Genomic DNA, 25,288 nt, shown 5'->3' on the forward strand with positions numbered 1-25,288 from the left:
CATTTTGTAAGGGCTTTTTTAGAGATATTTAAGGCCAAGTTTCAGTGAATTATGTGATAGCTCTGAAAGAATTGTCCCTTGTGTAGGGGAAAAAAAACAAGCATCACTGTTCTCCCATTCTGTTTGCTGCTCCAGGATAGTTACCCAGAGATGGAGATCCTTTGGTTGATGACAAGAGCCTGGAACACAGGAATATTTCAGTATACTGTTGGTAAATATCAGGAAGCAGAGCAGTGGTGCGGATTAGGAATGCGTTTCCTCAATCATTTAGGATCCCTGAAGAGAAGCTATGAGGGCCATGTAAGTGTAAGGAAATGGAAAATAAGAATGGGAGTGGATGTCTGGGCTGGATGTGGTAGAAGTTAGTCGTGGAAGGGAGGAAGTGAAATTTTGTTGTGAAGGTATGGATCTGAGTGAAGAAACCACTACCTGTGGTTTAAAGGTTTTCAGGAGCAGTGTGGCACCTGCATAGAATCATAGAATGGCTTGGACTGGGAGGGACCTCAAGGATCATGAAGGTCCAACCCCCCTGCTGCATGCAGGGCCACCAACCTTCAGATCTAATACCAAACCAGGCTGCCCAGGGCTCCATCCAACCTGGCCTTGCATATTTAGGGGGAACCAAAATTGATTTTTTCTAAGTCAGGCTGGAATAGATTTGATGCACAGTAGAAGGAGTAATGCAGAGTCTTTTTACTGACAGGACTGTACAGCTGGGTGAGTGGAACTAGATGTGAGGCTGTTTGTGACCATGGGGAATTCCTTGCACCTTGCCTGATTTCACTAAGGGCAGGATGCTGTACCAGTTTACTTAAATCACCTGTTGCATGAATGTTTTCAAGCTTGTTCTTTAGTCTTTGTGGGAGAAATTTCACAGCTAGAGCCTCTGCAGAAAGCAGCAATGCTGCTTCTTACTCTGTCACAAGTAAGCTTCTCTCTGCAGTGTTTTGGCTGGTGCTCCTATCTTGATTGCAGCACAGTATAGCCTGGCTGCTGTATGTAGTCATGGTTTATTCTCTAATGTACAAGACAATCAATCAGGAGCTGGTTGCAACCGTTGTGTTATTTTAAGCACATCAGTTAATACAATAAGAACAGGTTTATTAATTGATATAAAGCTCAGCCATAAGCTGTGCTTTATGTCAGTATAAATAAATCCACCTTTGTGAGGTGCCAACAACTTAAGCTAAAGCCCTGTGTTTCAATCTGTGCCAAAATGTTTGCATCAATCCAAGATTCTAGATTTAGAAGCAGGCTTTAGTCTCCCACCTACTTCCCTATTCCTGTTCTCTGCCACTACTTTGTACTACCTATTGAATGATACTCCTTTATGCATCCTTTTTGCCTGAGACGACCATCGTGCTTATATTCTCCAGATGATTGGTCTTTATAGTGAGGTTCTGGACAAATTGGACAGAGTAAAAGAGTTTCTTCCAAATGAAGAATAATGATAGCCACAACTGCAGAAAAGGAGGACAGCAGTTGGAAACATCCTGCTGAAGGAAAGAGGCATTTAGCTTTGCAAGGGCACAAGGGCACAGGAGCAGTGGAAAAGCAAGCAGGATCTCCCTCTTGTTGGCAGTTAAGTTATGTATGTTTCCGGATGTGTTTATTGAATAAATGTTTCTGTTTCCCTCTAGGAGAATTTAATTCTGTGGAGCTTATGTAGCAGAAATAAATGCATAAGTTTCTCTTGAGATGGTTCTGCTGTTGTGTCACAGGTTAATTGAAATACCTGATTTTAGTAGTAAGTGGCACTGTGGATGATGAAAGTATTCCAAGACCAGGCATCTCCTTGGGATGCCATAGCTGCCTTGCTGCATAAATATTTATCAGATGGTTTAGTTTTCAGTCCATCTCAGTAGGGACAAGAATTCAGAGCTGTTTTCCAGGATCACAGTTTAGAATAGAAAAGAGCAGGTGCTATGCAGCTCACAGGAAAAAGCCTCAGCTTTTACTATGTACTGCTTTTTTAATAGACTGCTAGCTGCAACAGTCAGAGCTCAGCATGAGGTGCCCCCAAATGCACATAAAAACACAGGGTGGTAAATGGATGGATCCAACTACAGCTGGATCACCTAAAGTGATATATCCCATCTGAAATTCAGTGTGGATAGGGATGATGGAGTGAGGTTAAGAGATCTTAGTTCTGTGCAACCATTGCTGTTTAATCGGCAGCTTCAGAAGTCAGAAAAGAAATGGTCTGTGTGTTATCTTCTGTACTGCACTCCATGACATATCTTGGTGTCACCCTCCAGGGCATAAATCTTGGCTGCACTGTGAGTGTATATGAGCACAAGGTCAGAGTGCGTGCATCTTCTGCTGTGCCCAGTCCTTTGGAAGAAAATAACCGTGACTGGGATGGGAGAAAGGGGCAGTGTGGTCCAATGAAGGCTTTGGAGTGTTAAGTTCTGTAGGTTCTGGCAGCAGCTAGAGGTATTTATTATACAAATTTAAAAGAAAAAAACAACAAAACCACCAAAAAAGCTGACAGGGTGCTTGAATAAAACCACAGGTTCAGGGTATCAGTGCCTATTTAGAAGGTGAGGTGGGTAGCTGTCATAGCTAGCACGTGCACACTGATTGCTTTTCAGTTTGGGAAGTAAGAAAGCATAAAGCACAACCAAGTGAATAGGGAAGATTCTGTCTTTCATGTGATAGGTCATGTATATATTTGTGTGATCTGTAACTGTGCATGTGTCCTGTATGTGGATTCTTCTGCTGTTTCTGTGAGAGGAAATTGTGAAGGATGCTGCACCTACTGTCATTTTGGGCCCTCATGTTTGCTTACTAGAGAGCTAGAAGTGTTTTACTGCTTGAGATTTAGATCTCTGTGAGCAGCTGTTTTCAGATCTTTAATGAACAATGTGCTGTCTGTCAGAGAAAGACCTCTGAACCCCTAAAAAGCCAGGCCTCAACTGTCACACTGAATTCTGCTGGAATCACAGTGTTGGAGACGTATGCTACATCCCATTAACATGGTGGACACCATGAATGCCATACAGTTAAGGTACTCCTTGCTGCTGGTGCACCTCCATAGTGCCTGCCAGGCTACCTCTAATGATGGCCCTCAGTTCTGACTTGCACAGGCAGGTGAAGAGGTCACGTCTGCCCAGTAAGTATGGCAGATAATTACATACAGCCAGTGGAAGATAACATGCATTAAATGTGTTTTTGTCTACAGCCAGAATTTTTTGATTTTTTAACAGCTCAGTTTGTTTTCTCTTACGCTAGAGACTTTAGCAGAGTGGATGTGCTAGTAACAGTACTTCTCTCCTCTTTGCTGCTCATGTTTTGCATTGTGCATTTTATTCCAGGCTTAATACTTACCATAATTTTTAAATAGAGCAAGAGTTTCTCTCTGGGTTGAATCAGACCTTAATGAGCTGGATTCCCAATGACCATTCCCCAATAGGTAGTTTGTGTGCAATCACCCTTCTTTGCAGGCTGAGTTTGCTGGTGTAGATGCAGGCTGGTCTGCACAGTGGTTATTTTACTAGGCTGAGTGTGTATTTTAGTCCCATTAGTCCTTCTAGAATGACTGTGGCATATAAGGAAAAATAAACTCAGTGCTGTTTGCTCCCCACATCTTCTCCTTTTATCGATCAGCTTTGTGCCACAGCTTGGTTTCTGCTCAGAGTCCGGGTGCTTGTCCTGAGATGGGAGCAGATCGCTCCAGAAGGTGGCATTGCAGCAGTGGGTTCTGCTTTGCACATCACTGTGGAAACTACAGGGTGTGCTCTGTAAGTGCAGCGTTCCTCCCAGCTTCTGAGAACACAGATGTATCCTCCAGGGCAGTAGTTCACAAATCCTTCTGCCTCAAGCCGGTACTTTTTTTTTTTCTTAATTAATCTGATAACTTAACTCTTTGGGGAGCAGCAACAGCCTGGACTAGCAGGGGAAATGCAGTCTTGAAACGTTCCACAGGGGATGTGCTGGGAGTACCTCCCACCATAGCGTTTGAGCATTTGTCAGTGCAAAGGCTGCAGTGTTCTGGAGAGGCAGAAGAGAGCCCGGGTTGGCCACCAGTGCTCAGGTCAAGCCCAGGAGAGTTGAAGTGATTACAGTAAACAGAAATCAAGTTAATTGGAAGAGGACTGAAGCTCATTAGAGGATTGGGCATAAGTTTGTATCAAGTAGTGCACTGGAACTAAGAATAGGAAGGAAATATCACAGTCAGCCCAGCGTGGTCCCAACCCCATACTGCGAGTCACTCCATCATCGTCCCCTGCATGCTTCCACCATTAGCAGCTGCTGCACTGACCGACCCAAACAGCTCTACGGTTCTAATTAGTGTTAAAAAATCCAAGTCAAACACCGTGCCCTTCATCTGGGAGGCAAGGGATACAAAGAGGCACTGAAGAACAGGGAGTACCTAAGAATTCTTCATGGAGTGAGCCTTCTTTAACGTGACAGTGACTTTACCTCCTTTGCAGCAGATGCCCGAGTCCTGAGTCCTGCTGAGGAAGGCAGAGAGGAGTAATCCTGGATCCTGCCAAGCACTGGGAGCACGAAGAGGCATCTGTAAGGCATGCAGCCATTCAGCTGCCTGCACATCAGGCATCAATGGGGAAAAAACCTTTGGAGAAAGCTATTATTAAATTATCTCCCATCGCATCACAGCTGCTGCACTCCTGGGCTTAGTGAGGACTGGAGGGTTAATGAACCACAGCTGCAGAGACAGAAGTGTGCACTTTGAGCAGAAAAAAATCCTTCAAAATTCAAAAAAGCAAAAGCCCTCTCACCTTTGAGATAGCTGAGCTCGGTGACACAGCAGATTCAGACAGGACTGCTAACGACATACCAATTAACCACACCTGTCTGCCAGCAAACACTCCTGCTCCCTGTATTTAAAAATACGAGAAGAAACTGGTTCTCTTTACAACTTTTTGTCATCTGATGTATAAATAACACGTTAGGCTGAAAAAGGATGCTCTGTCTTAGTGGGACTGTATGTATATATATATAGATATGCACGCTTTGCTGCCTTTACATCCAGTACAGAAGCCATTACGCAGCAGCACATAAACCTTATTTGTAGAACCAGCCCCATACAACTCAACCTGTGACCCAGAAGACATTGTGGGTTGGATGACACCATCATCAACCTGTGTGGCAACAACATGAGAGATTTCCTGTGACCTCATCAGGGCTGCACCTGAGGAAGGCTGCTTCCTTTCTTCTTTTCTCTTCCAGGCTGCTCTCAGTGACCACATTACAGCCCTTCTGCTTGCTGTCACTAATTGCTAAGGTGAGCTCAGAAAGCAGAGCTGGCACACAAGGAAAGAGTCCACAAGAAGGGCTCCAAGACAGAGTTCTTTGCAACTCTCTGTTTATTAAAAATATACGTCTCCTTGGAAGAAACACCGGTAACCAGCGAGCGCTGTAATCAATTCGATGCTGTCAGCTATGCCATGGAGTACATCACCTTTTTCTCCATGGGGCTTGAGGAGAGACAGGCTATTAGAAAAACAGCTGAGACAAGAACTGTGTGATGAGCATTGCAAGGACCTGTGTGGCATTCACTGTGCTGCTCCATGGACCCACAGCATGCCCAGCGCGGCAGTATCCAAAGTTCACTCCTTTAGGGTAGGTCCTGTTGGCTGCAGAATCCTCCCTCCCCTCCACTTGTGTCCACAGCAGTGTCTGCTTGTAGCACTGCTTTCTGGCCCAGCAGGCTGCTCTGTCCCTGCAGGCTCTGAATGGTGCAGGATGAGTGCAGTGTCTCAGCAGAGCACCTGTGCAGCAGCTCACATTCATGCAGTGCACTGTGCCCTGTGCACCCACAGCCATTACCTCCAGGGAAGGGCACTGGCACTGCTGCACTCACTCACCCCCATGCAGAAAGGGGAGAGAAGATGGCCCAGACTTACCTGCTGGTGCCTGCCTCTGTGTCTGAGAGCACTGTTCGCAGTCTGTAAGAAGGCTCTCCCACCTTGGCTGTCAGCACCTGAAAATGCAGCCCAAAGCCTGAGCTGCCCCACAGCTTCACAGAGCCCCATTCCCATGATGGAGCCCCACTCTAGTGCCAAAACTTCCTCCAGAAGGGACATCGCTCTGCACAGGGCCAGCACTAACAGATGCCTCATTTGGGAAAGCACAGGATGCTGCGGTGCATGACTCCATCCCCCCCAGACCACAAGCAGGAGGCACTCAATGCAGCTCCCAAAGGTAAATCTGAGAGAGGGCATAGAGCCCAACGTCAGAGAGAGGGCAGAACCAGGAGGTGGGCGCTCACTTCCCCACTGCTCCCAGTGCTGGAGGATGGAGCTCCCACCCACAGCCACCACCATGCATGCAGGGAGCAGAACACCGAGTGTGACACCAGGGAAGGAAGGAGGAAAAGAAGGCTTTCAGCTGCCACCCCATTCCTACCAATCTGAAAGCCTGCGAGCAACCACCCAGAGTACAGCTGGGGCTCTTGGTGGCAGCAGCCAACACCAGAAGGGATCATTCACCTTTAAGCACAGGTCCAGGGCCAGCCTGACATCCCGGGTTACCCACAGCAACACAGGACAGCAAGTACACCATTTCATGAGGCCGGTAGAGTATTTCCTGGCTAAACACCTCGGATCCGGATTCTATTTACAATACAAGCCAGCTTAAAAAATAAGTTAAAAAACTGGATTTTATACCCGTTCAGTTCATTATTAACAAGAGAGAAAAAAAAAAAAAGGAATAATGGAAAAAAAAATTTAAAAAAAGCCAACACAGCAACACAATATGGTTTTGGTTTAACATCAGCTTAAAAAAATAGAACCAAAAGGAAACCTCTCATGCAAACACATACGGTGGCGTGTAAAACAATGTGCAATTTAATATGTAGCATCATCCATTCTCTCCCTCCGCAGCCTCCTGCTCAGTCTGTGGCTCCTGGGTCAGCCCAGAGCTCCAGGCCCTTCTGGGGGGGCTCTGTGCTGCTCCCCAACCTGGGGCTGCTGGCAGGGCAGCAGGAGATGCTCGTGGTACCGCCAGGATCACTTCTGCTCCAGCGGACTCCCTCTGCCCAGCGGGTGGGACAAAGAAACTGAAAGATCCTTGCAATAACACAGTACCTTTGAAGAGGTCCCTCAGGTTTCCTAGTCCACATGGATATATATATAATATATATATAATATCTTTCTCTATATTATATATAAATTACATATACAGATAAATAAAATGCCTTCTGCTGCCGTTCTGTCGCACAGCTCAGAGCTGCTAGGCAGTCACACCTGGAAAAAGTGCCCCGGAGCTCCGACACTGCTCTTGTCTTCAGAGTCCACTGTTCCACTTGTTTGTACGTCAGTCCTCAGCCGCCTCCTCCCTTCTGGATTCTGGGTTTAGTTAATAATAATAGTAATAAAAAACGACTCTTGGATGGGTTCTCATCTGTCTCTAATGGAGCAGTGGGAAGGTCCATGCAGGGATGGTGGGAACAGTCACGTGATGAATGAGATCAGTTCATCCCAACAAAAGAAACAGGACTAGAAAACTCAATTTTGCGACGATCTAAAAAAGGGGGCAGGAATCGTTTGCACATCCCCCCCCCTTGGGGCAGAGGGCACGGGTGGGGTGGGACGTCGGAGATGGTCCCCGCAGGCGGGGGACAGCTTCAGAGCTTCTCTGGGGATGGGACCCAGATGTAGTGCCCGGATTGGTCCTCGATGATCTGTTTGATTTTGCTGTAAATCTCTTCGAGGGAGTCTCCTTGTACGATGGCTGAAAGAGGAGAGAACAAGCAACACTGAGCAAAGCCACGTGCTACGGAAAGGCCTTCTCTGCAGCAAAGGGGTCGGCAACACACAGCCAACAGTGAACGCAGAGCCCGCGTTGGAGGAGCTGGAACAGACACGCGGTGACACAGAGGGTTAATGCAGTGTGTCCGAGGGGATTAGCGAGCGCTGCGCTGATCCCACGCTGTGTGAAGTGCCAACCAGGCTCTGCACAACGGTGCTAATCAGCTTTGTGAGCTGTGGCCCAGCACTGCTGAGCTCCGGGCAGAGGGCCCAGGGCAGGGTGCGAACTTCCAAGCTCTGCTCTGTGGTCACTGCCTCCCCCCTCCCCACCACTCTGCTGCAATGCGTGGAGCACTGCGAGGATGAGCCAAGTGCATACCCTGAAGGGCTGGATTCACCCACCCAGATCTGCTCCCCTGCTGAGCACTCCTGGTTGTTACTTCTATGCTTCACGACAGCACTGCCATGCTGGAAGAAGCCAACTCCCGGCTGCTGCTCCTGCAGCAGTGCTTTCCCAGCGCCTTGCTGCTTAGCATGGACGCAACACAAAAGGCTTCTGCATGTCTCCTACATCAGGAAATGGACCACAGCTCTCTGGTCCCTCAGCCTGTAGCCAAGCCAGCACCATGCTCCAGTGCCTCACTGTAAGCTCCTGGCACAGCATTTCCTACAGCATCCACCTCACTGCCCATTACAGCCTCCTTTCAACCAGGCTGGGTTTCAGCCAAGAGCATTCCTTCCCCAGGTCAGCCTCAAGCCTGCTGGCCACGTGAGCTGCAACAACGGCGTGCTGGGGGTTTGGCAGGACTGCAGAGCACATTTCCTTTGTGTTTGCTCTTCCTGAAGGAGCAGCCTGCAGCTCTGGAAGCGCTGCCCAAGGCAGAGTTCTGGGGAAGGCTCTCACACTGTTTGTACTGATACATTTTCTCAGCTGTGATCCATATTTGGAAAACATTCTGCCTGGAATTTTTTTTACAGTAGCTGTTAGGTGAGTAATGCAGTGTTTAGCAGGATTACTATTCCTCGCCTTTGGAGGACACAGTTACCACAAAGGGGGCAAAGATGGAAGACCAGTTGCCCTGACCTCTTTGCCCGCCTGTGATTTTCCAGCATTAATCACACACTGCAAACGTTAGTTCCTTAACGCACAGGGATGCCTCTGTCATGAGCCCATCCCTGCAAGCACAAATTGCTGGGCAGCCCTCAACACAGACCCAGGAAGCCAGCCAAACTTCCAGTCCTTTTTGGAAGATGTTTCGTAATAACTCAGGGCAGCCTCCATCATTTGGGTCCCTCATTATCTTTCCTCTTTAAACACGACTCTATTCTCATTCTCGGAGAGTTCTCTCTGAATCTGTGTTGTGCTTCCCCTACCCGTTGTGTTTTTTATTTTTATTACTGTTATTCAAGTCAGTGATAGGCTTTCACAACCTTGCAAAATCCTGTCTGACAACTTCTGCCCTCCTCTACACCTGGTTTACCCTTATCCAGTGATCTCTGAACAGGCCCTTTGTATGGCCGTGCTGGCAGAGAGCCACTTCTTTTGGTTTTGTTGGAGCTGGATGTTTTCTCATGACCCTGCAAGTAAGGCAGTGCTGGTAGAGGTCACAGCTGCCAACAGGAAGAAGAGAACCCATCAGACACAGACGTACTCGGGATGCTCACCTGTAAAATACTCTCCAAATTCTTGCTCGAGTTTCATGGCTTTGTCAAAGACCTTGTTGGCCTGTTCGTATGTCTGCCTCCGGTTCATCTCCCTGCCACGCACAAGAAATAGCAACTTAGCAATGAACAAAAACCCATGCTGCCATCCCTCTGTTGCACCATAACATGGAAAAGTCCGGGCAGCCCTCTGAGTTTGCAGGACCGCTGCAGAAATCCCCCGGCTTTCCCACATCCTCTCACCACTCTCCTTGCCTGGGCTCCCTCATGTTCATACAATGCCAAAATGAGCAGTTCTAGGGCTGCTGGACTGAGAAAGGGTTTTTCCAGTCCCCTTGGTGCCAGCAGTGTCTCTTCTGGCCTTAAAGTCCAGCTCTAACTACAGAACTTCCCCACATATAATACTGTTGATGCTTGGAAGATCTGCACACTCAGGTCCTCCCCAGGGCCACAAGCAGCAGGATGGGCTGCAGGAAACATCTCCATCCATTCCAGCATTGTGGCCTCACAGCAGCTCTCCTGGCTGCCTCAGGGCCCAGCAGAGCAGGGTCCATCACACACATTAGGGAGCATTACTCGGCTGCCACAGAAAATCCTCTTTGGTGCACATAAAGGGGTTTTAAATCAGAACAATCCATGGAGATGGGATGCACCCACAGCATTAGACCCACTGTGCATTAGACCAGAGACACAGTAATGGGCCCAGCTCTAGTGAACAGGGAACGTTCAGCATCACCAGCAACGTCTGCTGCTTTCTAAAGCACAGAGGCAGCAGAAGTACAAAGCCCCACCTTGCCAGCACCACCCAGCCCAGAACACGTCGCTGCACTTACATGAGCGCTTCGATGGATTTTGGTTTGATGAAAATGGCAATGGGATAAAGTTGTGCTTGTTGCAACCTCTTGATAGCATTGCCAGATACATCCAGGATGCAGTGTTTTCCCTGGAAAGAAGATGTGATTGGGATCAGAGCTACCCACACAGTCTGCTCTGGGCAGAGAACAGCTTGCTCATAGGGACATGCTTACAAAAGAGAGGAGCCACTGAGGTGAAACTCTGCTCCTGAGACACCAGGCAACTCCCACAGCCCTTACATTCCTATCTGCTTATGGCAGGACCACAGCAACGTGAAGGGACTCTATTTTTCCCTGGACACTTACAAAGCTATTCCCAAGCCATCAGTGCACCCCTATGCATGAAACACTACTGCTCCACCCAGAGCAGCCGGCCTCCTTTGCCCCATGGACTCCTGTACACAGAGCTGGTGCCACAGTGCTGGTGTTTGGGTGGAGCTGGAGTGAAGGAGACAACGCACTGAGGTGGAGCAAAGCAGCCACGTGGGCTGTGTAGGGATGTGGACGCTGCCCTTCTTTAGGGGCACGGGGAGAGGAAGGACACTGCCAGCACATCCCTGGGTGTGCCACTGACACTCACCCTCTCTGCGACCGCCCGCACCGACTGAATGCTGGTCCCGTAGAGATTGTCGTTGAACTGCCCGGCCTCTATGAACTTGTTGTCCTGAATATCCTTCTCCATCTGTTCTCGGGAGACGACGAAGTGGTAATCCTGTCCATCCACCTCATTATCACGCCGAGGCCTGGTGGTGTCTGGAGGAGAGAAGGCATCAGGAGCGGAGCCGGTGCGACCCACCCGAACCCACCCGGCTCTGCCCTCTGCGGGGACTCACGTGGCACGCAGGAACCAAACTTGTGTGGAAATTCAGAGATGAGGTCGTCATTGATTCGGTCCTTCGTGGGCCCCAGGATGATCACAGGCCTGGCATAGTGAACTGCAAACAAAAGCCACAGCTTGAGACTAACCCATGCTTCGGGAAGCTCCATGGAAGTTCATCTCCTGGTTGGGTTCAACATCATCCACATCCAACCCAAGTGATGCATATGGACACGTGGAACAAAGCATCTGCATCCCCTCTGGCAGTGTGCAGCTGGCCCAGGTGCAGGAGCTGCTCCAGGGAAGGTGCCACAATCACCCAGGTCAAAGATCAGCAAAGCTGCTCTGCTGCTCGAGGCACAGAGCTGACAACCAGGACTTGTGGACACGCGGGCTGTAGGCCCTAAGAGACTGACCCAGATGCTGGCAAGGACAGACTGCTGAGGGGGTTCTGCTCAGAAGAAAATCCCTGGATATCCCATGTTGGAAGGGACTCACAGGGCTCACCAGTTCAGCTCCTGCCTCCACACCCCAAACCCAAACCCTATGTCTGAAAGCATTATCTGAACCCCCCGTGAACTCCGGCACTCGGGGCTGTGACACTGCCCTGGGCAGCCTGTTCCAGTCCCACTGCCCTCTGGTGCAGACCCTTTTCCAAACCCACACCTGACCCCATCCCCTGCAGGGGCCAAACCCAGCTGGGCAGGAGATCACCCCAGCCAGCCACATACAGCACAGCTGTGACCGGGTGAAGGGGTTTGATGCCCACAACCCAGCACAAGGACTTACTTTCTTGCCGTGTCACTGGCTCGTATGACAGGATAGTGTCCTCTTGTCCTTCTGAAACAGAGCCGAGGAGAGGTGGGTGAGCACTGGCAGCAGCCTCCCAGCCCCAGCCACCCCTCGCACTGAGGACAGGCGCTCACACCCATCCAGTATCAGCATCCTCCTCCCCTCTCCTCCACTGCAGGCCTGGATGTGAGTGGGCACAGCTGTGGGCGCACTGCAGGCCTTTAGAGGAGCACTGAGGGTAATGGGAGCACTGCCTGCAGCCAGACCCGAGTTATCCTGCACCCCATAACCCGAGATGGCAGCTGGCCCAGCATCTCGGTGCCACCAGCAGGAAGGAACAGCCTCCGAACAGAAACACCACCGGGACAGGACGAGATGGGAGTGCACACACACACACACGGAGGTGAGACAGCAGGAGAGACGCACACTTACTGGAACTGCTCTCGCTGTCACTGGTGTTTGATGTCACGCCCTCTGCAAAGCAACCAGAGAGACCATCTTCAGAGCCAGCGCTCACCAAGGGCACACGAGCTGGCACCCGGTGCTGGCAACTGAGAGCAGGGCAGCCAGGTGGCAGCATCAGAAAGGCACCCTGGCACCCGTGGGGAGGGCTGAGAGTGGAGTGCCAGGGCAGGACGGCATCTCTTGCCCTTTGTCGCTCTCAGGGGGAATAGGGGACGTGCAGGGGAGCCTCTTCTGCTTGGCTATGCTGAGAGATGGGGGGAGGTGCTGGGAGCGGGGCTGCGGGCAGGGCTGGCAGGGTGCAGCATGCACACGGAGGGCAGGGGTGAGGAGCTACCTGCAGGGACGGGCTGGGACTCACAGAGACGAGACAGTGACAGGATGGGACAGAGTTCGGGGCTTTGCTTTGCTCTGGCTGATCCCAGTGCTGTGACCTCCCCACAGAGGCTGGCTGCTGCCCTGCTGCCTGCCCCACTCGGCACAGCTCTGCAGGGTTTGGGGTGTGCAGCCAAGCAGCTCTGGGCACATGGGCAATCATGCACCACCAAAGGAAGGTGGCACAATGCCTTCACCTGCTCCTGAGGGCGCCGTGGGCAGGCCCTTACGTGGGCTCAGGGCACAGCCAAATCCCCCAAGCAAACTGCCCATCCCCTCCCCAGTGCAGCAACTCCAGAGCCCTCTGCTGGGAGAGGCAATCAGACCCGCGGGGTTCCTCGTGCCCTGCACCCAGAGAAGCACAGCCACCAGGCACCCCCGCGCGTGCCGGCGATGGAAAGTGAACGATGCGCGTTGCAATTCCACTTACTCAGGTTCTTTGCTCCATAATAATCGTCACTTAACCCAGGGAAGTCCTGATTTCAGACAGCGAGGAGGGGGAGAGGGGAGAGAAAAGAGCGCAGGAAAGGGGCGGTCAGAGAGGAGGGGGAGAAGAAGACAGAGCCAGATGAGCATTAGTGACAGGAGTGCGGAACGGCCCAGAGCTGTAACTGCAAGTGATGTTAAGAAACGTTTCTCGGTGGTGACACCAGTGGTGGAGCACCGACGTCTCACCACGTGCTGCTGACCCCCCAGCAGACCTTCACACCCCTCTGGCTGCACCTGGAGGCCACCGTGGCTCCCCTGGAGCTCTGCCGCAGCCCCAAAGCATTTCTCCATACAGCCTCACTCAGTCTTTTGCAGCACGCAGCTCTGCTCTCCCCTAGGCCCTTCTGGAAGGGAAAAGAGCACTGCCACACCTCTAACAGCATGGCTAGAGGATGTTTCTCCCCACCTGCGTGCATGAGCTGCCCACACCCCAGCACTTCCAGAGTCTGCAAACGTAGGGAGAAAGGATATTCCTGCTGCAAGCAGCGCACCAGGATGGGCAGCACTGCAGAGCATGGCAAGGGAGCTGCCTGCAGGCTGCCCTGATGCTGCTGGCAACGAGCACAGCCTGCCCCATGCCTGTGCCATATGTCCTGCACTGCAGGGCTGGCCAAGAGCACTGCCTCAATGACCTTCAGCTGCAGGCACTGAGCTGACCTGTGCTCCATCAGCACCCCAATGCCCTCCCGTTCCTTGCTGCTACACCACCTCCAGCACAGGTCACATCTTCACTGCTTCCCGCAGCCACCAGCCATGGCCATGCCCTGCATGCAGAGCAGGGTGCCCACACCCCGCAACAAACAAGGGTAGCCAGGACAGGAAAAGCTTCCTATGGCCAAGGTCTGTTCCATCAGAGGCTTTCCAGCATGTCACAGGCAGCAGTTGCTGTGAGCCCAGCCGCATGCCCTGCAGGAACCTGGGCACACAGACTTCACACACCATCACAGCCATCATGCTGGCTGCTGTCACTGAGTCCTCCATGCAGCCTGGCTGAAAGAAGGGGGCACTGCCCCACGGCAGCCTGGTTCCAGCTGCCCTCTGCCAAGTCCTGGAGGGTGTCGGAGGGGAGCACCCAATGTGCTGGCACCTGGGCAGGGACACTGCTCTGCCTTGCCCACTTGCTCTCCTCTTTCCAAAAACGCAAGGCCTGTGGCATTCTCTGTGAACACTCACTGAAGGAGTGGACGCAATTTAGCACCTGGAAAGAGGAGAGGCTGGGCACAGCTGCTCACCTAACCCAGCAAGGGCAGGCTGTTCCATCCTTGCACTGCAAGAGCACTTTCAAGAAGTGAGTTTGCTGCAGAGGAGCTGTGCAGCTGCCTCTCAGTTTTCCCCGGGTGCCAACTGGAGGCTCCAGCATTCCTGATGCCAGGATTTGGAGCAATGAACTGAACACTCAGCACAGCTCTCAAGCCTAGAGGTGTCTCGAGGTTACACCCCCACCCCCTTCTCCCATCCTCTTCTACACATGGGATGTGTTTGTGCACAGCCCTGCCTGCCAGGGAGAGGGGAGCTGCAGCACAGCCTGCCCTCACTGGGAGCCCTGGGTGAGAGCCGGGTATTCCCCACAGTCTGCAGCCAAGAAGCCAGGATGTGCCTCAGCTGCTGAGTGTGGGCAGTGCTTCTGCCAACGAGCACACACGTCCCTCACAGCCATGGGGTTTCACCTACAGGAAAGGCTTGGAGACTGTCAGGAACAGGTAGCAGAGAGTCACTTCTATGGGAGACAGCGAGCACAGCCAGGGTGCCCCCCTCAGCCCGACCAAGGACAGGGACAAACAAACTCCTGCGCTTCTCAGCCACCCCCTGCTCTGGGAGGGGAGCAGCCCTTGGCAGGCACAGGGAGGGAGCAGAGCCCACAGCACATGGGAGAGAGCAGGAGGAGGCAGAGCAGAAGTTTAGGCAAGTGTAAAGTTATGAAAGGATGAAGACATCAAACATGAGAGAGAGAAAGAGAGAGCCAGCCCCTGCAGAGACACAGCCAGAGGCAGCTGGGCTTGCAGCAGCTGGGCGAGCCTGCCTGTGCAGGGTGCTCGTGCCTGGGACTTCAGCGGGTGTGCAGGGACAAGAAATGCAGCCAGGAGGTCCCTCACTCGGTTGGCATCCGCCCCACGTGCTACAGGAGCCGCTGCTTTGATTTCAGGCCCAGGCTGCTCCCTAGCTGCAGGCAGGGCTGGCGGGCACAGAACCTGACTGAGCCCTGGGCCACATCCGTGCCTGACGGCGGCTGGGAGGGCAGCCCGGCGGTGCAGCAGGGCACGTGCATGGCCTCAGCCTGCCTGGCAGGAGCAGCACAGCTTGGCCGATGCAGGCAGGTGCTGGGCTCGCTGGCTATGGGAACGTGGCACATCTCCCCTCCCCAAGGCAGGAGGTGGGGGCTCGGGGGGTTGCACGTTGCCCTCTCTGGCCAGCTGCTACTTACGTTCCTGTCCGCTGCTCTCCTGGGCCAGGTTCTCTTTGCTCTTGTAAAATGGGAACTTTCGAGAGAGGCGGAAACTCTTTTTACGTTTCGTTTTGATCGACTGTGAAGAAGATGGAGATGGAAGGGAGGACAGAAAAAACAATGGCGTTTAAACGCATGCGAGGAAAATTAAAATGGAGAGACAATGAGGAGCCGTGTCAGGGCGGTCACCCTGAAATGAAATCATGGAGATTACATGAAAACTGTAATGCAGGAAAATAAAATTAAGTGCGGAGAAAAATGTGTTGTAGGGATGTTGGGAAGCTGATGAGGCTCTGCAGGAGGAGCACGGCTGTTCTCCCTGCCTCATCCGTTCACTCCATGCAAGGGAAGTTCTGCCTGCACCAGGCACCTGCAGTCAGCTCCCGGCCACCAGTGCTGTGCTGGGACATGCTCTGCTCCCTTGCCACTGTGAGGACACCCCGCTACCAAACCACTGTCCTCCAGCAGCACCTTCACAGCTGCCCCAGCTCCTCTGCTCCCACCCTGCGCACAGCCAAGGGGAGCCGTGCCTGAGAAAGTCCATTGCACCTCTCCTTGCCCTGGGCCAGCTCTGGCTGCTCTCAATGGGAGCACAGAGCTGCCCAGACTCACCCTGCCCCACTATAGCACACCGCCGCACTGCGCCTGCTCAGCACTCACCCGGTTGGACTCTATCATGCCAGTCCTGGCGTGGAACTTCACCGTTTTCAACCGCGCTCTCTCCTTCTTCTCCACCCTGATTGGAAGTTGAAAGGGAGAGAAACGCTGCTATGGGATGCCCATAATGCTGCACATGTTGCTCCTGCTGATACCACCACATCTGCCACACAGTGCAGATCCAGAAGCTGGGTCCTGAGGCTCACAGGACCAAATCACCATGCGAGCCAGCTCCTGCTGATGGGCACTCACCTCTTCTTGCTGGGGATGACTCCGATCTGCTCACTCTCGCCGTGAGGTGTCACAAGCCTGGCTTGCCACCACTCATCATCAGAGGCATTGATGACATGGAGGATGTCCCCATAGGAGAAGCTGAGCCCCTGGCTGGGTAAGCAGCTGTCCCGGGTCCGGTCATAGTCAAACAGAGCTCTGCAAAGGAGCACAGAGAGTAGTGAAGCCTTCCCCAAGCAAGCAGCAGCACCGCAGACCTCATAAGGCCCAGGATGAAGTGCTCACCATGAACCCCAACACAGAAACAACAGCCCTGGACCAACAAACCAGCTCTTGACATGAACTGCAAGAAGCACACAAACCACACAGACGCTGAAGAAGGCTGTGGTCAGAAAGCAAACATTCAAAGTTCAGCAGCCTTGAAAATATAACAGGTCATCAATGGTACCCCAAGGTTTCCCTCCCCACTGGCAATCAGGAAAGCAGCACACGAGGGAAAACCCAGCTGCTCTGTTAAGGGGGTGAGATCCAGCACCCTTCATCAGGAGCAAAGCTGTGGGCCAGCAGACTGCCCTGCAGCAGGGAACGGAGAGCATGCCCCATGCCGTGACCAACAAGGGTGTGAGATGGCCAGGAGGTGACCATGTCCTTTTATTTATGAGTAGAGGTATTTTATTCCAGAGGTCTGTGAGTTATGAACGCAACTCAATGTTTACCCGATTCTACAACTATTTCAGATTTCTAAATACTTCCCGTAAAAACAGTTGATTTAGTTACAGTACAAGAGCTTCATCTCCAATATTAAATTACCCAGCTGCAGAAAAGATGATTATTTTTTAAACTAAGGAAGAGGAGCACTAATGCTCTTCCTGTGCAGGCGACTGGAGCCTTATCGCCCGCCTGCACTGCAGCCCTTGGCCACAAGCTGCTTTCAGGGGCCCCGTCCTACCTATGTCAGATCTCAAACCAGACCTATTTTCTCCAGCCACATCCATTCGGCAACAAATGGAAACAGCCGAGCAGCCATTCAGAGCACTGTTCCTGGCAGCACAACTGGGAGCCCCACTTTCACTCCCACGAGGTCAGCCCCACTCTTCCGCCAGGCAGTGTGTGGGGCATGGCGAGCGCCTCTCAGCCAGCTGCCGGCCTCACCCAGGCAGAAAAGAAGGAGGAAAGCCATAATAACACCACCCTGTGCCCCTCTCATCACCTCCTTCCACTACGAGGAACCCCGAGGGGGTCTGAAGCAACACAGCACAAGTCACACTGATTGTCGAGCTGAATCCTTTTAACTGTGGCTCCATAAATAGTAAAAGCAACAGGCACGCTGTGCACCAGCCTCCTGCAGAGCGAGCTGCCTGGCTGCCTCTATCAAAACTTGCTTCTCTGCTACATTTAATAAGAACCCTCTTCCCCAGCCAGCATGGCACATGAGGGTCAGCATAGGTCTCCCTCCCTGCAGTGGCTCCAGGTGAGCCAGGCTCTCTCCTGGGAAGCAGAAGAGCAGCACCAATTCTTGCACTGTTGTGAAAGCTGCTGCTGTTCCCAGTTCCTCCTATTCATCTTGGCTAAATTATAACCCCAGTGCAGAGCTGCTGCAGGAACAGCTATAGAGAGATCCATCTTAGACTAAGCAACCAAGATGTACCTGCAGGTCCTTATTTCTGGCAGCGGTGTCAGTGTGCAAGCTGCAAAGCTCATCTTCCAGATCAGAGAGAACCTCATCACAGGAACTGCCCCCTGCGAGCATCCCAGGACTCAGCATCACCACACGCCTTCTGCCTCCCAGGCAGCAGCACCTGCCTGCACCAGGAGGGTGAGCTCAGGTGCCAGATCTCATCCACAGGGCTGAACTGAAGGGCCTGGCCGGGCTCAGGCACAGAGCCAGCTCCTGCAGCAGCCCTGTGCTGGCTTCAACCAGGACACGGATGAGCGATGGAGCAGTGAGCAGAGAGCTGGATGTGCTCTTCTCGGGTCACATCCTTCTTTGAGCACAGTGACCCAAACAGCTCCTGGACCGGGAGAACAGGGAGCCCTCTGTGCTGAGGCCTGACGGGTTGATGCAGCCCTGAGGTTCACCCAGCCACCAGCTTGCCCTGCTTTCTCCACCTTACTTGGGGCCATTGCTGGGAGGCTGTTGTGCTTGGCCCCACAGGAGAACAGAAACACACATGGCCCCGAGCACAGCACGTGGCAGCCGGCAGTGCAGCACCGCGGGGCCCTTCAGCCAGAGGCAAGCAGCCCTGCCAGGCACCTCTGCTCCCTGCCAAAAGATAAGGCTGAGTGCGTGGCTGGCACGCCCCAGCCAGACCAGCGCCATTAGGAATGAGGAGAGTGCAATTAGGAGGAAGGAAAGAGCAGAGAACCGGCCAGGCAGGTTCTGGAGCCAGCAGCACCTTCAGCCCCACGGCCGGGCCTGTCAGCTCCCAGCTGCGGGGTGCCTGCCGGCCAGGCCTGGCCCTGCTCCCCTCAGTGCCTGCACGGGGAACTCAGCGCCGGTGGATGAGGCCTGCTGGAGCCAAACACCAGCCCTGCAAGGCCCAGCCCTCCTCCACGCAGCCCCATCCCCTGCAGGAGCCGCAGCCTGGCTGCAGGGCAGCAGAGCAGCACCAGGCCTGCTCCCAGAGCCAGCATTAAGCCGTCCCAGCCCCTGTATGGCTCAGCTGCTGGTGGACTTTGCCCTGCAGGAGCACCGAGAGCCTGCCCTGCCCGGCCTGGCCCAGGTGGGCTGCGAGCACCAGGCCCCACACGGCCCCGTGCGCCCTGCGGCCTGGCGGTGCTGACTCGAGCAGTTTGGTAGCACGTCCCGTAATTGGTGTCCTGTCCACAAGGCAGCAGCTCAGCCGGTTTCAAGCAACCTGTGCTCGAAACCACCCCGCCCAGAAGGGCTGGGGCAGCTCTCACACGCTCACGGGTGAGGGTGTCAGCGGGGCAGCAGATGGCAAACCCAGCAGTGCCTTGTGAAACTGTGAGCTGCACGAGCGTAACACGGCTCTGCCCCGTGTAAGTCTGGGCATGGGGTCCCTGCACCCCCAAACCCTCCTGCACAGGGAGGGAGCTGCTGCAGGACGTGCAGCCTCAGCTCTCACCATCCTCCCTGCAGGGAAAGAGAAGCATCCGTCGCTTTTGCCAACCCTCTCCCGCAACCCAAGGTGAGGAGTTGCAGGATTATTTTAATAAGCAAATTACAATTGCTCATTAGCTGCCACCACGCTGCTTCTCTCTGAGAGAAGGCACTGCAGCCAGCCAGGAGATGGCAGGGGCAGCAGCCAGCGGGGCACGGGGCATGCAGCAGTCACAGAGCCAGCGCCATGCGGCTGCTTAACCCCTGCCTGCTCCGTGCCTGGCTCTGAACCAAAAGCACAACTCGGGATCAAAGCCATAATCCTCCTAAGAGCTCATCTCCCCTCCAGCCAGATCCCGCTGCATGAGCAGCAACAGAGAAGCCAGTTAGTGCAGAGCGGGTAGAGGAGAGTGCTGCCTGCATCCTCCCTTGGACCTCTCCGTCCCCAGCAGCTCACCCTGCCACACAGCTGCCTGGCTGCAGCACAGCCCAGCTCCCTGCACAGCCGCCTGTTTAAAAGGTATTTAAGTGCAGAGCACTCAGCCCTGAAGAAAGAGTGCAAAACCCACTGCTGCACTCTCCAAGCTCCATGCCTTATTTATAAAGCTCACTTCCCTCGCCTTGTAGCAGCGGGGCAGCACGTCCTCTGAAAGGTGCAGTGCCCACCCACAGGTGCAGGGATGCAATCCTGGCTGCTGGGGGTGCACCGGCCCAGGGATGAGTTGCTCATCTACAAGGCTGCACTGACACATTCTCCTTCCTCGTTCCCAAGTGCTGGGCACACCCAGAGGAAGCACGGGCACCTCCTGGAAGGTGCACCCTGTGAGCACCCGCCTCCCACAGCCAGGCACTGCACAGCCCTTGTATGTGCACTCAGAAATGGATCTCCTGGCCAGGACTGTAGCAAAACAGGAGTGGGTCCCACATGGTTACGTGGACGCAGCAACCCCTCCTTCAGGAGGAAGGGTGACCTCCTCCTCCTCCTCAATCTGTGGAGGCAGCAAGTGGCCTCACATTTGGAGATGGCACTGGCAGAGAGATGGGATGAGTCTTACCGGACATAGAGGGACCTCTTCTCGCTTGTCCGAAGTGAGCCAGAGCCAGAGCTCATGCTGCTGTTCATCATCTGCTCTCTCAAGTCGTGGATCTTGGACTCGAAGCGGCTGTACTCTGTGGGGAGACAGAGGGTCAGTGCAGGCAGAGCTTGCCCCCAGCTCTCTGCCACCAGCCCACAACCAGATGAATCCAGGAAGCACCGAGAGAGGCAGCCACAGCCTGCCCACGGGGCATGTTGCCCACGAGCCCATCCTTCCTCATACACAAACAAGGAGGGCTGGCAGCTGCCCTGGACACTCCTTTCCCAGGGCTGAGGTCGCCTTGCAGAGTGCTTGAAAAAAAAAGAAGAAAGCAAAAAGAATGGAGACCTCACAGAGGACCATCAGCTGCAGGCTGACCCAGCATGGCCATACAGCATGGCCTCCAGCTCGGTGGCAGCCCCCAGCCTGCCCATGGCTTGGGATGGGGGACAAAGCAGGGCCTTAGGAAGGGAGAGGAGGAATTCACCTGTCCTCACCTACATCCCAAGCAGCGCAAGACCCTTCAGAAGCCACCAGCACCTCCGGCAGCAGCAGGACGGGAGCTGCCACCACCTGCAGCTCCTCCCTCTGTGCTGCTGCGACCTTCAGCTGGGTGTAAAGGTCGGCCCCAGTGCGCAGGGCGGAGGCAGCAGCCCCACTCACCCAGGGTAGACAAGAAAGGTGCTGCCAGGACTTCCCAGGCTTGGAGACAGTTGGAAAACTTTTGCTTATGAAAGCCCCCAGCAGTGCCATGACTCATACCAAGCACCTGGGCTCACCAATTCTGTCCCATGTACACACTCTGTAGTTACATCCCACATCCTGGTGCACGGCAGGCTGTGTCTGAAAGTCCCTAACCATGCACAGAGACTGCTCCTTCAGTGCACACACACGTGGGGATGGGGTTATGCAACTATGGGTCGGCATTTCCTGGCTATAGAGCCCTAAACTCTGCAGCCAGAGCCAGTTAAGGATTTCCCTTCCGTACAGAATTGCTGCATTTGTAACAAAGAACGGCAAAAAAAGATGTACCACAAACCCTAATCCGCACAAAAAGCTCCACAGCCGCACAGAGGAGCTGTGCTGCAGCCCCAGCCTCTGAAGCCTGCTCTGCTGGTTTGCTTCAAACCCCAAACGCCAGCATATGCAGTGCAATGTGAACCTGCGTGTGGGACAGCTTGACGAGCCATCTGCAGGCTGCCTGCTGCTGTGCTGCCTTGCAGGGTGTTCAACCAGAAGGGTTAAGCAAGCCAGGTTTCCTCCTCTTTGCAGCTCTCAGCCAGCAGCTCGCCCTGCAATCACTCCTCTCACAGCCCCTCTGCCTGGCTCAGAGGCACCCATGCTCTCCTGATCTATCTATCTGCTGGATTTGCTGCACCTCACAGGAAGCATTGCATCCACCCGTGCTGCTGCTTCTCCCCACAACGCTCACACTGTAAGAGGCAGGCAGCCCAGGGCAGGGGGAGAGAAAGGAAGCAGATGGGTTCGCCTAATGTAAGTCAGCACCGTAGTACAGATGCTCAGAGGCATGTTAAAATTTCATGGGCAATGCTCCGTGACGTGAAAGTTCATACACAGGGTGCGATTGCCTGGCTCTTATGGAGAAGCTGCTGTGAAGAATGCTCCTGTGCAGGCAGGGGGAGGTGCAGCTCACTGCTGGGGCTCCTGAACTGAGCCATGTCCTGCACCGTGTCACAGATGGGGCTGCCACCTTCCCCAGCACGCTGTGTGCTGCTCAAAGGCTTCCCCCCAGGAGAAAGCAAGCAAGCTGCAATGCAGAGTACCCTGAGTAGCACAGGCTGCAGCCTAATGGGATGCAGGAATCCCCCCATGCCAGCAGGAGCTGCCAACATCGAGCTTTGAAAGCACAGCTGGAGCCTTCCTGCAAGGTTATCCTGGGAGTGAGCACTCAGCTGCAACCGGGCCCCCTTATCAGCATGCTGGAACAGCCTCCCCAACAATTATCAGCAGATAACCTCCAGCAAGCAGCACTTCTATCTCTGCCCATTGGCTCCTCTCCACTTTGCCTCTGCATCCTGGAAGCAGAGCTGCTGCGTGGCAGAACCTCACCTGGGAAGCACGCCCGCTGTACAGCAGGGAGGTGAGCATCAGCAGCTCTTTGCTAATCCCCACCTCTGGCACTCCCACGGCACCCGGGCACTGGATGTGTTCAGGACACCTTTATCAACACCGAAAATATGCAACAGGTGAACTCACTCCTCTTGTTGCAAGAGGACCCGACGCCAGCGGGAGCAGCACTTTGTTCTCACCGCCTTGCGAGCTGACAAAGAGACACAGCACTCTTATGTTCCCCTCTGCTCCAGGGCTGCCCCGTGCAGGTGCTCCCGGGGAGGGCCCTGAGCCCACAGGGCACAGCACAGCCCTCATCCCATCCCAGAGGAACCTTTGGCCTCTGCATTCTTCCATGAGAAAGCCCAAAGGGATTTGGGCTGCCCAGGTTGCAAAGCTCTGGGATTAGACATCCACAGGGCCATTGTCTGCTGCTCTCTCTGCCCTCACAGAGGAAAACACGTCCTGTTTTCAATAGCGCTGGCTTCGCTTCCACCCAGGCCAATGCTCGCTGCCATCCCCGAGCTCATTTCCCTACAGAGCTGCTGTTTCTATGGCAAACAAACCCAGCAAATGGAGTCGGTGTGCAGCAGCGGAGCTGAAGCGCAGTGGGGCCGCTGCCCCCACCCCACACAGAGCTCCGGCCCTGAGCCCCGTGTGGCTGTTCTGCAGAGTGCAAAGGGAGAAAGAGCTGTTAGAGAGCAACCCCTAAGCACACAAGAAGCCTGGTGCACGTGTGCTGCTTTAGGTGCAGGAACCACCTGCATGGGCTGGGCTGGACACAGCCATGAGCGCATCCCAGAGACCTTCCAGCTGCAGCCCATGCAGACCCCACGGTGAGCTCCACGGTTTGTCTTCAGCAAAGCCTTTCACTGTGAGCACACAGCGAGCTGTGTCAAAGCACGGAGACAAAGCAAGCACTGCAACTCCTGAAAGTCGCAGTGAGGTCCCTGCAGGCCCCATCCAGCAGCACGCTATACTACCACGCCACATTGAGCAAAGGATATCAAAGCTTTACTCCACGGGGCTTCAGGAGGCAGACCTGCCAAACCCAAGCACTGGTGGTGACAGCCATCGGTCTCAGGGAAAGGACCTTACAGACAGCCCGGAGCAGCGTGGAACGGAGCAATCCCAGTGCAGCTCTGGGTGTGCGCCAGGCAGAGAATGCAGCTCCCACTGCTGTCCTTCCCCAGCTCTGTGCTCCTCTGCCGCCTCCCCTGAGCTCACAGAGCCCCACCGGGAGGGCCCTCGCACCTAAGACTGATGGAAGCAGCCTCACAGCTGCACGGAGATGGGACTAAACCGGACCACAGCTGGAGCACGCTGTGTTGAACCTGCATGAGCAGCCAGCGGGGTTCTGCAGCCCCCATCGCTGCAATAACGGCACCCACACGGCCGGGGGCTGCTGCACATCGCCGCCGCAGCAGCGCACAGCTCCAGGAAAGGGGCAGCTCCAAAGCACCGACATCTCAGCCCGACTCCGGAGGGGTATCAAAACTATGCGTCCCATCTGACATTTAGAAACCTCTCTCGACCGCCTCTCCGCCAGATCTCAGGCGGCGAACGGAGCCAGAAATACGACAACGTGGAGCGCTTCCTGGAAAGGAGGAGGGAAAAAAAAAAAAAAAACCCCAACAAAACAGCGCACAACGCGAAAAGAAAGAAAACAAAACAAACAAAACCACACCCCCAGCACAGCCCTGCGTGGCACTAACGGCTCCGGAGGGCCCCGACCCGCCGCCACGGGACCCGCGGGGCACAAAGCGCGGCCACACGCGGCTCCGCGGGGCTCAGAGCGCTGCGGGACCGACCGGGAGCGGTTCTTTGTCCGCCGCGGGCACAGAGCGGCTCCGCGCCCCCCCCGGGTGTTCACCCACCCCCCCCACTCCCCGTTCCGTGCCCGGGGCGGGCGGCTCCCGGCAGCAGCGACGCCTCCGCCGGGTGAATTAGAGGCCGGCGCTAACGAAGCGTTGTTGTTAGGGGAATGCCGGGTTGCTGCCCGCCCCCTGCTTGGAGCGCGGCCCGGGGATGCTCGCAGCCGCACCGAGAGCCCCCCAACGCCCGGCCCGCACCACGCACCGGGGAAGCGGCGCACGGGTGGCGGCCCCGCTCCCTCTTTCAGGCCCCAGGGCCGAGAACCGGAGAGGTCCCAACCGTCGCCGCTCCGGCCTCGGCCTCCGGCAACTCCACCGGAGCCGACCCCCCCTTCCCGGCGGGGCCCGGCCTCCCCGCCGGCCCCGCTCCCGGCAAAGAGGCTCCCGGCACGTGCCGGGAGGAGGGGAGGCGAGAACCGGACGGCGGGCGGGGGCCGCGCAGCCCCGCTCACCTGCAGGTCGGCGCGGTGGGAGGCGGCGGCGCCCCCGGCAGCAGCCCCCGAGCCGCCCGGCCCGCACACAAAGCCGCGCAGGCACAGCCGGCGGGACGCCGTCGCTCCGCCCCCCGCCGCGCCGCCCAATCACCGCCCGCAATTCCCGCCGGGCACCGCCTCCCGGCCTCTCTCCGCGCCAATCACCGCCTCGCCGGGCCTCCCCGTTCGCCCGCTCGCTCCGCGCGCCAGCCACCGCCCCGCCCCCCTCGT

The 25,288-nt window shown here is 54.7% G+C and overlaps 2 protein-coding genes across 26 annotated transcripts in view; one reads left to right on the top strand and one right to left on the bottom strand.

Moving 5' to 3' along the window:
• TEX11 (testis expressed 11) overlaps positions 1–7,527 on the top strand; it is a 32,165-nt gene extending 24,638 nt beyond the window's left edge. For 8 of the 15 annotated variants that reach the window (XM_040700052.2, XM_040700047.2, XM_040700039.2 and 5 more), the window contains 2 exons: positions 136–300; positions 1,377–3,187. In XM_040700052.2, coding sequence (XP_040555986.1) covers positions 136–300; positions 1,377–1,448 — 237 coding nt within the window. In that variant the 3' untranslated portion in view covers positions 1,449–3,187. Of the gene's footprint in view, positions 1–135; positions 301–1,376; positions 3,188–4,436 lie in introns of those variants that run through there. The other 7 variants (XM_040700042.2, XM_040700043.2, XM_040700051.2 and 4 more) reach the window with 7 other exon arrangements.
• DLG3 (discs large MAGUK scaffold protein 3) overlaps positions 6,611–25,288 on the bottom strand; it is a 56,389-nt gene continuing 37,711 nt past the window's right edge. For 5 of the 11 annotated variants that reach the window (XM_015278412.4, XM_046940960.1, XM_426264.8 and 2 more), the window contains 11 exons: positions 20,620–20,734; positions 16,522–16,698; positions 16,273–16,348; positions 15,592–15,691; positions 12,276–12,317; positions 11,841–11,891; positions 11,068–11,169; positions 10,815–10,987; positions 10,214–10,323; positions 9,384–9,475; positions 6,611–7,701 (listed from right to left, as the gene is read on the bottom strand). In XM_015278412.4, coding sequence (XP_015133898.1) covers positions 7,595–7,701; positions 9,384–9,475; positions 10,214–10,323; positions 10,815–10,987; positions 11,068–11,169; positions 11,841–11,891; positions 12,276–12,317; positions 15,592–15,691; positions 16,273–16,348; positions 16,522–16,698; positions 20,620–20,734 — 1,145 coding nt within the window. In that variant the 3' untranslated portion in view covers positions 6,611–7,594. Of the gene's footprint in view, positions 7,702–9,383; positions 9,476–10,213; positions 10,324–10,814; positions 10,988–11,067; positions 11,170–11,840; positions 11,892–12,275; positions 12,318–13,110; positions 13,157–15,591; positions 15,692–16,272; positions 16,349–16,521; positions 16,699–20,619; positions 20,735–21,127; positions 25,140–25,288 lie in introns of those variants that run through there. The other 6 variants (XM_040700056.2, XM_015278422.4, XM_015278421.4 and 3 more) reach the window with 6 other exon arrangements.

This window comes from Gallus gallus, chromosome 4, assembly GCF_016699485.2.
Source record: "Gallus gallus isolate bGalGal1 chromosome 4, bGalGal1.mat.broiler.GRCg7b, whole genome shotgun sequence".
NCBI classification, from domain to species: Eukaryota; Metazoa; Chordata; class Aves; order Galliformes; family Phasianidae; genus Gallus; species Gallus gallus.